The 13,541-nt window shown below is 43.1% G+C and overlaps 1 protein-coding gene across 1 annotated transcript in view; it reads right to left on the reverse strand.

Annotated features, from left to right (window-relative positions):
• MYO9A (myosin IXA) overlaps positions 1-13,541 on the reverse strand; it is a 154,796-nt gene that overhangs the window by 64,953 nt on the left and 76,302 nt on the right. Inside the window, exons 9-10 of the mRNA XM_035899416.1 lie at positions 11,161-11,277; positions 587-721 (exon numbers count right to left, since the gene is read on the reverse strand). Coding sequence (XP_035755309.1) covers positions 587-721; positions 11,161-11,277 — 252 coding nt within the window. The remainder of the gene's footprint in view (positions 1-586; positions 722-11,160; positions 11,278-13,541) is intronic.

Genomic DNA, 13,541 nt, shown 5'->3' on the forward strand with positions numbered 1-13,541 from the left:
TAATTTGAGGCTGGAAGGCGACACCCAGTCTTAACAAACCTAAAGCAAAGCTTAAGGTTCAACCTTTCTTAATCTGCCATGGCTATTGGAGGTCGTAAGGATCTCAAATCTGACCTTGCAGAACATGTATGAGAACATTTCCCCTTCCTCCCCACAAATTAACAGCGGAAAGAAAAAAAAAAACACACCAGAAGGTTGCAGTGGCATTTTCAACGGATGCTGAAAAATAACTTTTATGCAATATTAAATGACACAGCAGCAAGTCCAGGCAAAAGCAAGAAAGAAAATGCTCATGGATGAGCCCTCTGAGCATGTATCAAGATGACAAAAGAGCAACAGTTAAGGTCTTCATGATGTTTGAGGATACCTGTATCCCAGAATGTTTATTTTAAACCAGAAAATCTCTGGCTGGATTTTATTTTACAGGTGGCAGTAAGTCATATGGTAAATCAGAAGTTAAATTTGAATAACTCAGTGTACACTCCTTAACATAAGAGAATTAAAGGGACAATTTAAGAACTTTATCGGTGCCACAAACTCATGTCAATGCTCACTGGCATCAGAGAGTAAATATTTCCAGACCTACCTGTTCAAGTTTAAAGATGTGTTGGTTAAAGTAGTGTTGCAAGCGCTCGTTGGCGAAGTTAATGCAGAATTGTTCAAAACTATTATTTTCATAATCTTCAAACCCAAAAATATCAAGTACTCCAATGGATAAAGTCTGCAAGAAAAGTAAGAATGCAGATTAGAATAAAATCACATAAAGTAAATGGATTATTTGTAGGCGGTACATAATCAAAACCATACAAACAGAATTAAATACACTTAATTGCAGGACTTTTAATTTTTACTGGAATTACACAGAATCCCAGAATGGTAGGGGTTGAAAGGGACCTTGGGAGATCATCTAGTCCAACCCCCTGCTCAAGCAGGCTCACCCAGAGCAGGGTGCACAGGACATCTTCCAGGCAGGCTTTGAATATCTCCAGAGAAGGAGACTCCACAGCCCCCCTGGGCAGCCTGTGCCAGGGCTCGGTCACCCTCAAAGTCAAGAAGTTCTTCCTCACATTCAACTGGAACCTCTTCTGCTTCAGTTTGTGCCCATGGCCCCTTGTCCTGGCGCTGGGCACCACTGAGAAGAGTCTGGCTCTGTCCTCGTGACACCCACCCTTAAGATATTTGTACATGTTGATAAGGTCCCCTCTCAGTCTTCTCTTCTTCAGGCTAAACAAGCCCAGCTCCCTCAGCCTTTCCTCATAGGGGAGATGCTCCAGTCCCCTCATCATCTTCGTTGCCCTCCTCTGGACTGTCTCCAGGAGTTCCTCATCCTCCTTGAACCAGGTAGCCCAGAATTGGATGCAGTGCTCCAGGTGGGGTCTCATCAGGGCAGAGTAGAGGGGGAGGATAACCTCCCTTGACCTGCTGGCCACACTCCTCTTAATGCACCCCAGAATACCATTGGCCTTCTTGGCAACAAGTGCACACTGCTGGCTCATGGTCAGCTTGTCGTCCACCAGGACTCTTTGTTGGTATTATGCCACCTGGAAAACTTCGCCTCCACCAGAGAGACAACATGTAACTTTAGATATCTGGACAGATGGCCTCTTTCTAAAAGAAAAGTCCTTTTAGAGTTGCGGGTTTTTTGTTGTTTTGGGGGGTTTTTTTGTTTGTTTTTTTTTAAATTTATAGACAAGTTTCCATCTTTGAAGAAACCTGAACCCAGTTCCAAGTTATTCTGTTGGACCTGAGACTGTATTTATCTATTGAAGGGAAAAATGGGGATAGGGTTGAGAAGAAAAGGCTTACACCGTGAAGACAGTTCACAGCAACATGCCTACAAGGTGAATACGGGGTGTCTACGCAAACACGCTCCAGCTGCAAGCCTTCCAAAGAAACACCTGCATGGGAGGGGTTTGCATGGAAATAATCCATTGCAGTGAAGGAAAAGAAGTCTGGTCAGAAACAAAATAGTACTGAATATAAAATATCCACCTTGCATATCAGATGGATCAGATGAATGTCTCCTACCGAGAAGCATAACCCAGACGGACTGATGTTTGGAATTGTTGAATCTCTCTCACCTTACCGAAGGGGTTGTAAAGGAATGTAAAAATTGTAATGCTGCTGAAAAGGAGGGCTCAAATCTATCCCCTGAGTCAGATTCCTTCATAATTAAGAACATAGGCAACAGAGCTGTTGAGCAAACAAACAAACAAAAAAAAAAAGCTCCTTTTCTAATTTAACGACCCGAGACTTGGCTTTCCCTGCCTTCTGTGCCCTTTGACAACTTGGCTCCTGCTTGTCTTGAATGAAGTTCTCTGGGCAAGAAAGGGAACCAAGCCTTATTTCCCACAGACGTTGTCCCAGGGCACCGTGCTCCGACACAGCCATCCCAGCCCTTGCCACCAGGACATATGAAATGCTCTGCAGGAGCAGCCCAATGCTCCTCCCAGCCCAGAATCTCCAACCATGGCAGCAGGACATCCCATCCTGGGTATGGCAGCATGTCTCGTCTGTGGGCCATCACCCTTTTCTACCAGCACACACAGTTTTGGGATGAGGAAGGGAGAGAGGCACCTCTGTGCTCCCTTTAGTTCATCAGCAAGAGATGTACAAAGAGGTACCCATCCAATTTTTTTTTAACCCATCGATGCTATGATCCCTTGGGCCAACTTCTAGATGTTCACAACAAGAGAAGTGTTTTCTTTTACTAAATCCATACTCCGTAACATAAATCACAGGATTTGGTGAGTTACAGTTCTAAAGTGTGTTTTTCCCACCACTTTGATGACTTTTTTTTAAACCTCAACCATATCCCACCCCAGCCTTTTGTCCAAATGGAAACGCCCTAGCCCTGGTTGGTCTCTCCTCTCTCCTCTCACCTACAATGAGCTCTTGAGATGGTCACCAAGACATAGGTACACCAAGGCTTTTTCTGTTGGCAAAATGAGGCTAACACTGCTGTGAATTCACAGCGTGCTTTGCAATCTCCTGTCCCCCTCCTCTCCTCCTAAACCAAACCCGCTCCTCCAGGCAAGAGGCAGTTGTGGACCCCAGCCACACATAAGTTGGCCCTCAAGGAAGTGCAACCTATCACTCCCCACACTCAGACTCTCCATCCTTCCTTTAACAGGAATGGAAATGCAGATGTTTCTCCTTCATGTAGGCACTGGATTTCATAAAACTTGAGAACCCAGTACCTTGAGCCCTCTGCTTGCTGGATGAATTTGGGGGGAGGGGCGAGGATGTGACAACAGATAAACCTCCCTGACACAGGGAGCCACGGTGAAAAACAAGCTTAAGTAGGTCTAATTTCTGCTGCAACTTCCAAACCTGTGTATGATTGTTCTGTTAAATGAGTAATTAATAATTAGTTACAAATAAAACTCAGATGATGTCCAACCTAGCAAGCTTGTTGTCATCAGAAGAGACGTGTTTGAAGGACATGTGCACAGAGAGCTCCACCAGCAGTTTGTTAGCGAACTTGGCTCTGGGGTAAGCTTCCATGTCTACCCAAAGCCGTCTCACTTATACACAGGTTCTGTTCATATGTTTCAATTCATTAAGTAAAAATATTACGTGAGGCAAAAGCATCAGGGTTGGTCAAACGAACCAAATCACAAGCAGGGAGGAGAAATAACTCCACCTCGGAAGAACCTGAGAACTGCCAGGCACCCTGGTTTTAATTTTATTGGTCTTAGCTGCACTCTGGATTTCATAAGACTACCTTCCTAAGACTCGCCTAACTACACTGCCAGAAATAGAAACCAGACTATCCATAAGCCTCTCTAAACTGCGGTTTGTCAGTTTTCAAGAGGCCACATAACGTGGGAAGAAAATATTCCTTCTGTGCTCGACTCCTGACCAGGGAACCACCTACGGCTGGAACAGACAGAGCTGCTGTGGGCAGAGAGGCCACCCGGCTTGTGAGTTGAAGCTTTGTATGATCTGGACTTCAGCTACCAGAACAATAAAAAAAAAAAGCATTTAAGCACAATAATAAGACTCCAACTCATTTTTCCAAGAGGTCTTCGGCTACTTTATCTTTTGTTCAGGCTTTTCTCTCTATTCCAAGGCCAGACTCTACCTCCTCGCCCCCACCCACACCATGACAAGGATGACTACTGAAGCTCCTTGGCCAGCTTCCTAGAATTTTGCTCCACTTGGCAAAACACCCATGAGAAACAACCGTTTGACCAGAAGATAGAAATTGGAAGCCACTGGACCAAGGACCAAGCCTGGCAGAGGGATTCGCTCTCACTCGCTGCTTCCCAAGGCTCAAGCACCTTTCTCCTGCTTGTCCCAATGAACATGGCAACCCCTTTTATTCACAGATATATTAGAATCATAGAATCACAAAATCATTGAGGCTGGAAAAGCCCTTCAAGATCACCAAGCCCAACCATTCCCCTAACCCTGCCATCCCACCACTAAACCCTGGCCCTAAGCACCTCGTCTGCCCGGCTTTTAAATACCCCCAGGGATGGGGACTCAACCCCTTCCCTGGGAAGCCCCTTGCAGTGCTTGACAGCCCTTGCGGGGAAGGAATTTTTCCCAATGTCCAACTTAAACTTGCCCTGGTACAACTTGAGGCCATAATACTCATTAAACAACAGCCTAACAAGCAGAAATCTTCTGCTCCATCTTTTTTTTTTTTTTTTTTTTTTTTAACAGATTTCACTAAGAATTCTTCTTAAGCTCTTTATACAATTAGCAGCTCGTGATTTATCTATGCAATGATGGAAACACAAAGTGACTTTTTTCTCATCCATGACACTGATGCTCCGTTCACATCATCCTTGCGTAAGCAAATCCTGGCCCCAACCACTCCATGCTTCTCCCTACAATACACAAGAGCTCCCCTAAATTACTCTAAATAAAAGCCTCTATTACTCTATGTAAAAACAAGACTTAGAAGATAAAACTCTCATGCTTCCAGAATCCTTATGGAATTACCGACACCGGTTTTCACAAATGGTGGTGCCGTGTGGACGTAGTTAAGCCCCTGCCATGAGTGAATACTTTAAACTAAACAGGGTTTTCAAGCTCTCACAAATATAATGATAAGAAATATCTGAGCACAAAAACTCTCCCCATTTCTTTTCATGCTGGTTAATTTATTGTGTTGAAACTGCTACTGAAATAGATTTTAATGTGTGTGTAAATACATTTATAAAGAACAGTTATATATATGGAAAATATATAGTATATAGAAAAAATAGCATAGCATATTAAAAAAAGGCTATTGCAGTTATAAAAGAATCCCATTTAAAATACACTTTAAAGTTGTTTTTATGTAAATTTTTGCTGGCCCCCAAAATTAAACAAGCTCAGAGAGGCAAAATGCACAGAACTCAAAAAAAAAATAAAAATAATCTGCATTTAACAAAGTCACTACAGCCATCAAACCGCACGTACGAGATGGGGATGGTTTAATTCTGCCGTGGTTGTTAATGCAGGAAAAGCAGCATTTTTCTCACATCGCTGACTACATGGGTAACTCCCACTCACCTCCAGAATACAAGTTTTAAGATCGGGGGGGTTTGCCGAGTTTCACACCAGAGAAATTAGGGCAGAGCTCTGGGGTGAATTGGGTCATTTGCCCTCTATTACAGGAGGCAGTGTCACAGAGTTCCCGAAAGAAAGAGGTCAATGCATGTAAGTTGGTAAAACTTTTAAAAATTAAAAACAGGGATTTTATGGTTATTTTTCTGCTTTCTGGCCCCAAACCAAATTCTCATGGTACCTACACAAAAGGGTTATGTCAGTTTTTCCATTCCAAAGCAGCCCAAACCTACCAGTAGCAAGTCATTTTGGACCGCAAGGTGAAAAAAAAAATTATTTCCATTAAAGTATGTGTAAATTAAATTATTTTGTTAAACTGCCTGACAACAGCACATAATCTGGCTGGTTTTAGGATTAAGGTTGCAGTCCAATATGTAAAGAAAATAAATGACAGAATTGTATATTTACGAATCTTCTAATTCTTCAGTCTCAAATTCACACGTTGAATGAGTGCTGCAAGGAAATCCTGCAAACACATAATATAATTTAGAGGTCAATTAGCCCCATCTAGTTTATGCGTTAATGTTGTTCCTTTATCAAAAATAAGATCTAAAATCACCACGTACGCAGCACGGATGAGCCTGCAGCAAACGACTGTATTAGTACATCAAATCTATAGCAAGATTCCTGAAATCAGAAGTGTATGTCTACAGGGATTTTTCAGATTTGGGTGAACCCTGGGTTAGTGAGCACCTTCTGGTTGAGATGACAAAAAGAGACCATATGCTTTTATAAAGATGTCACAGCTGCAACATTTAAACACCAAGCGTAAGTTTTAAGGGGTTTTGGCAAATGACGGCCTTGAAACTACGTGCTCTCTGATTCTCAAACCACCAATAAATAGTGATCATTGGAGCTGGTTTATGTCAACCCAAATGCACATTGGTGATGTCATTCCACCACAGAAGTATATTTTGGCAATCACAAACAGGTTTGCTTCAAATTCTGGGGAAAAGTCTTTTTTATTATTATTATTTTTTAATCTGTTTGAAAAAAAAATTAAATTTCTTTTTTTTACATTATTCCACAGCCAATACTGAAAAAAAAAAAGACTAACCCAAGAACAGCAAAAACCCATCACCACTAAATGTAAAAGCACTCCTCCAATCTACATCACCACAATATACATGATGACTTAGTCTATAAAGTGAAAAGCAGTGATTTGCCACAAATTTGGAAGTTGGGACCTAGAAATAATGAATAGATGTGCATTAAAACCGTTGTGTGTTCAGCAATTCTTCTGCTTCAGGTCAGATAGCCAAGAATTAACTAGCTGATTAAATTTAAATAAATTTTCTACATGGCCATGAATTCTTCATGAATTCAACCATGAATTTTCTTCGTGGCCATGAATTTGAATGAAATTTCTTCATGGCAATGAATTTGCATTCACCATCATCGCCACCTATGAAGCACCTCATCTGAAAACAGTAGCAGGGTTATTTAGGAAGAAATTAAGACACTTCAAAAGAACCAAATGGGAAAAACTTAAAAAAAAAAACCCTTGGAAGAAATGCCTTTTGGTCCACCGTGATCTACACTAGATCATCATTTTAAGCAATGAGATGGACTTCTAACAATTCTTAACCTGATTTATGGAAGGGGAAGTAAATAAGAGACTCTCTCAGGTTTAGTCATCTAGTTCTCAAGAGGAGGAAGAGTCTCCAACTTCATTAATAAAGGTCAAATTTCAGGCAGTTTGTAAGGGATCAGGGGAACATAAAAGAAGCTAAAAGTGATAGAGAGAAGACCAAGGAAAACGGCATCGGAGTGAAACCAACACGCTATGAGTATAAAACAAGCCGTGTCAAATAACTTCTTCACAACTCGGTTCAGAAATAATATACTATTAATCCTGTCAGCAAGCAAGATAAGCCAAATCCCACTGCGTTTCCCCAAAATAATTCACTGCACATTTAACTAAATTTAGATATCAAAGGTCTGATTTACATCTTCCAAATACTTGCTTAAAAAACAGTGGAAGAATGATGGTTGGGTGGGTTTTTTTTTTACCCAGCTTCAGCTTTTGATCTTCTCCTTACTGCTGACATCAAATAAACACAGATTTTGGGATATGAAAATCATCTCCATCCCATTGTCCCAAGTTCTCCTGGGGTTTGGACTTTGTTAGAATCTAGGTCTTCTTCCCACCTATCACCAAACCACCTAGCCCACCAGTAATTAAACAGGCTTAACTAGCTATAAAGAGCCTCCTCACCAAATACCATCTGCACCAATGAATATTACATCCACCACCAGTTTGGCTGAGCATGAGTTTTGGTCAACGTGGTTGTCCTAGGTGGCTGGGGCAATGCTGCTTTGTCCCAGCAAAAGGACTTGGCCAGATGCAGAGATGTTTCCACAGCACACAGAGCAAACCCAGATTTGGTGTGTGTGCCACATGTGCGGCTGTAAGTATTTGTCACCTTCTGCAACCTCCAGCCTTCACGTCAAAACCCTGAGCTACCACAACCAGGCAAATGGTAGCTCAGGTGAAGCCGATTTCTGTGAAGGCTATACAAGCCCTCCTCAAGTGGTTTTTATGGGACAACTGTGTATGAGCACTGAAATAAAAGTTTACACTCACAAAGGGATACACTTCTGTTTTCTCATCATTTCATTTTTCTCATAATTTCATTTTTTCTCATCATTTAATTTTTCTCATCAACTTCAGATGCAGGTCTCCTCCCATATGTACTCGAAATTCAGATGGGTTTGAGTCTTATTTTACCTCTGCATAACATGACCGTCACCTAAGAAAGCCCTCTGCCAAAAATCCATCATCTGACAACCTCCCAAACCTTCACGACCTGTGGGATTATTTCAAAATACATCTTAAAAGTCAGAGGGATATTGGTGGCAAGCGTGGGCTGGAATTAAGCCAGGACATTTGCTGCAGGGTGAGTTGCATATTGCTCACCCACTGCAAACTGAGCAACCTTTCGTGGTGAGGTGCAAGATTGTATTTTTCTTTCATAAATCAGAGACTCAGTGTGTTTAGGAGATTTTTTTGAGGGAGCTGGTGATGCCAGCAAGTAGGCGTCATCCAAGTGCTGAGATGTTGTCTTGCAGCGGGGACCTATTCCCAGGTCCCTGTTCCCTGTCCACCTTCCAGTTACTTGTTGGTGTTGCCCAACCTCAAGACCATGCATGGGAGGTGGGATTTTAGGGACACGGTTTAGTGGTGGAATGACAATGCTAGGTTAACAGTTGGACTTGATGATCTTAAAGGGCTTTTCCAACCTAAACGATTCTATGATTCTATTCTACGATTCTATGAGGTTAAGAACAACCTATATCCTCATCTGGGGTTTCTCCAACCACGAGCTGAAAAGGATTTCAGGAGGATTGTGAAGTGGTAGGAAAATGCAAATTAATCGGCATCAGCTCAGTTCCTCCAGGGCAGAGAAGGGCGGGAATTGCTGGTTGGTGTCTCAGTGGCAGCTGCAGAGCCTGGGAAGCCTTTGGCCGCTTGCTGGCAGAGACGTTATTCCTTGAGGGCAAAGGAGCAGCTATTCCCAGCCCTGCCTGGTCCAGGCAGGCGCTTCTCTTCCCTCTGTGCTGGAAGGACCCAAGTCCAGTGCTAAAAGGAGGGGGAGTAGGTGACACTGGAGAACAACTTGAGAGAAAATTGGCTAGTCAATGTTTAATGAAGCTGTTCTCTGCAGCTCTGTGCAAGGTACATAAGCTCTCTTCTTTAACCTCTCTACTCATAAAACGGGCAGGACTCATGTGTTTTCATGATTTCTGGGGGACTTGTGAAAAATCAATGTTCACAGAGGACCCTGAAGATAAACCTCTACACTACATTCCTGTTTCTAGAAGTATATATTTCTTGGTATTCTGTGCAGTATATTCCCATTTCAGAAAACCTGGCCTGTGTACAGCCCAGGATGGCCTCTCTGGATCTCAGTGCAAGCCTGCACATTCCTGCAGCTCTGGGTTGTGGGCATTTGCCAGCATAGGCGGATCTGCTCTTGTGCAAGGGCAACGCTGGTCCCAGCTCCCAGTGCCTGCTGCCTGACCTGGATCTTACTGCTAGACTGTGCCATTTCAGGCCAAAAAAATGAGTCAGAAAACTGGGAATTGGGAATTCATGAGATGATAGAGGGAGATGGCCAAGGGGAAGGCGGTTAGGCTGCACAGGAGTCTTGGCTGGAGGAAGCAGAGGGTTAATATGGAGCGGTGATGCTGGAAAACAGCATGAATTTGGGCTGTTCTGGCTCTCACCTGCTGAGATTTGAAGTTGGGAACCAAAGTTTAATGGCCCATAAATACCTACCATTATGCCCTGCTACTACAGACCTGCTGCCTGAGCAAGCAATAGTGTCCTAGTCTGATTTTGTATTTAAATATTAGGAAACAGATAATATTTTTTTTTAAATCATCAGATCATTAAAAAAAAAAAATTAATACATGAGATGTATTTCCTTGTCAAAACAAATCCACCTTTTCTGCTTCACCAAATACAAAAATGGGTTTTTTTCCTGACAGGCCAGACAAAACTTTTGATGACTTGAAAAAAACCACAAAATTATTTTGTAAAATATTAAACAGAGAGGGAGGAAGCGCGTGCAGTCAGAAGACATGCTGGATGTTACCCACTCTAACAACCTTTTACATTAGAAAAGCGTATCACTGAATTTTGTACACACGTATTTATTTCCAGTATATAATTATGCTCCGCAAGCATTTTTATGGAGTTAAATAAAGGACCAGCTACTCTGCAAACCTCTGCAACTTTGGTCCTAGAGCATAATTCAAACGTAACGCTAGTGCTTAGCAAAACAATCCTCCTTTTGGCAGCTGCAGCTTCAGCCTGGATGTACACACACTCCTCCCCCCACAAAAACACGCGTTCCTGGCCCACGCCCAAAATTTCCAAGCCAAGGGTAGCCGATGAGCTGCAAGCGTGTGCGTGCATGGATGCATCCATATGCCCGTGCTTTTTGGGGTCAGCATCAACCCATGGTGACAAGTGTGGATGAACACACAAGAAGTTTTGGAGAGGATGTCCTGGGTTGCGGCATCCAGCCCCTGCTATCACAGGAAATGTCATGTCATCCCTTCCATCAGTTCTTTGGGAAAACACTTCAGCACTGTGCCAGCTTCACTCCTCCCATCATGACCTTTTTCCCCCCTAATCTCACTTTTCTGCTTGTTATAGATGCGCTGTCTCAGTACTGTCCAACACCACAGCTTGCTCACCTTTGCTCATTTTTACGGAGCAACTTCATCAAAACACCCCACATTAGCAAGATTTCCCTTTTTTCCCCTCAGTTATATATGGTCCTATAGTTTTAAACACAATGAGGAAAATTATTTGGCATTGCTCCTGGAGGGGGTGGGAGAACAGGCTTTTGTGGCTACAGCAAAACCTCTCCCCCAGCCACTTTGACGATATGTTATTTGAGGTGCTTCACCCTTCCCAGCACAGCAGACACCACTTAAAATAATGACGTCTAAAATGTTAACCGAGGAAAAGTTAACTTTCTATTAAGCAACATGCTGTTAGGAACTCAGGTAATGTTTTATCCCGTAGTTACCTATTTTAAAAACACAAGAGCATAGCAAAAAGAGCTAGCAAGATATTACCTTGGTGCTTTCCTCCATGTCCTTTGAGTTGAGGAGCGCGTGGTTAATTCTGAACACTATCCAGTCGAACAGGGCACTGTACAATGATTTAGCCATGGAGTTTCGCACGGTCACAGCCTAAAAGAGAAAAGAAAAACGCAATTGGAAACGATTCCTACTCTGCACTGAAACGGGTTTTGCTTCTTGAGCGCCCACATCCAACATTCATAGTTCTCCCTTGCCAAAGCTTTTGTCTGCTGGTTTAGTTTGCACTGTGTATTGACGCCATCGGGAGTTGGTTGCAATCCCAGGGCATGAGATGTGCCCCTTGGCTTGGTTTCCTTTGGTGCATTCAAGTGGATGACGCACGAGACCATGCCATAAATCCTATCACTGGTGGTGAAAGGAAAAGAAATAAAAATATAAAAAAAAATTTAAAAAAATTAAAAATAAGTATTTAAATTCACCAAGATCCTGTAAGAGTTTATTTGAGGAGAAGGAGAGAGGAGGGTGATGTGACACAGCAATGATAGCAAGTGATGTGAAAGCACAGGCTGGGGCAGGCAGTGCCTGGTACCAGCAGAAGGGTCGCAAAGAGGGAAGCTAAAACCCCTACAGCAAATCCATGAGCGTTACTGAAAACTTGAAGTTTTCCCAGGAAATGCCAATGGGAGCTACAAATCACGGCAGGCAGATTCGCTGCTCCCCCAACAGCTCTCCTAGCAATGGGAATAATACTTCTGAAGAGCCATCCCCATTGTGGTGCTCTCAGCCATGAGGCAAAGAGATTTTGCTTGATCAGCAGTGATGAAAACCAAGACCAGAGGAGGGTACCCGGACTGTGCTTTCCCACACACACATGCATTGGGACAGGCACCTACATAACTTGTCGCCCTCTACAACTGCCTGACAGGAGGGGGTAGTGAGGTGGGTGCCGGTCTCTGCTCCCAGGGAACGAGCGATGGGATGAGGGGAAACAGCCTCAAGTTGAGCCAGGACAGGTTTAGGCTGGACATGAGGGTGGTGAAACACTGGAACAGGTTGCCCAGAGAGATAGTGGAGGCCCCATCCCTGGAAACATTCAAGGCCAGGTTGGATGGGGCTCTGAGCAGCCTGATCTAGTTAGCGGTGTCCCTGCTCCTGCGAGGGGGTTGGACTAGATGACCTCTAGGGGTCCCTTCCAACCCAAAACATTCTATGATTCTATGAGGAAAAATTCCTTCCCCAAAAGGGTTGTCAAGCACTGGAAGGGGCTGCCCAGGGAAGGGGTTGAGTCCCCATCCCTGGGGGTATTTAAAAGCCAGGCAGACAAGGTGCTTAGTGCCAGGGCTTAGTGGTGGGATGGCAGGGTCAGGGGAAGGGTTGGGCCTGATGAGCTTAAAGGGCTTTTCCAACCAAACGATTCTGTGATTCTATACACATAACCATAAAGCAGTAATTCGTATTTAAGGGCTATGTTTGCTCTTGCTGCTTGTGATTCTTCCTTGGTTTAAATATTACCTCAAGTTGTATTGCAGTGCTTTGGTACGTACTAATCACCTAACATCTTATGATACCAGCCGCGACTGTTAAATTTCAGTGCATTTTGGCCACTGTAGATGAATAAACAAGGAAACAGAAGGTTCACGCATAACTATTTCAATAAAGCCTTGAACTGGAACAAATCGGTGGCTTGTCACACATGGCCTTGAAATCCTTCTCACAAACTCTCCCTTCAAGGTACATCATACAAGTGCCCTGATTTCGCTGACCCTAGGCAAAAGAAGAAAACTCACGTAGCATCATTTATCTCTATTAGCTTATTCCCACCTCTTTTTCCTCAAGTTTTTTGTGATGGCAACTTTTAGCATGAACACAAACTGTTCAGCCAATATTTTGCTCTTAACGTGCAATTAAATCCAGTACGTGGTCTCATTTTCTCTCCCTCTCGAGTTGGAACAGGAGAAGGCAGTAACACAGTCCATGACCAAGGATGCTCACAAGCTCATGGTGTACACAAGCCTTCGTATGCTGCTAACCATTGCTCGGTGGCAATAAAATGCTGTCACATAAGCCATGTTGCAAGGATAATTATGAAATATTGCAACAATTCACAAGGAATTATTGGCTTACCTAAAAAAAGCATCGCTATGAAACAAACCCAAGCGTACAATGAAAATATATGAGCAATGGGACCGAAAGGATTTGATGCAGCATGGAGCAAAATAGTGCTTTTAAAGACTGAAGTGTGAGCTGCTGAAATGTTCGAGTTATCCAACAACTGTTGGAAAGAGGCTGGCATTTAGAAATACAAACAGGTCTAGTTTCCAGTAACCGTTTTTAATTCCCTTTACTGAAGTAAAGGGGGTTTTGCTCTTTTTATTACAAACAAAATAGATTTGTTGGTTGGTTGCGGGGGGGGG

This window comes from Egretta garzetta, unplaced genomic scaffold, assembly GCF_000687185.1.
Source record: "Egretta garzetta isolate BGI_Z169 unplaced genomic scaffold, ASM68718v1 scaffold287, whole genome shotgun sequence".
Taxonomy (NCBI): domain Eukaryota; kingdom Metazoa; phylum Chordata; class Aves; order Pelecaniformes; family Ardeidae; genus Egretta; species Egretta garzetta.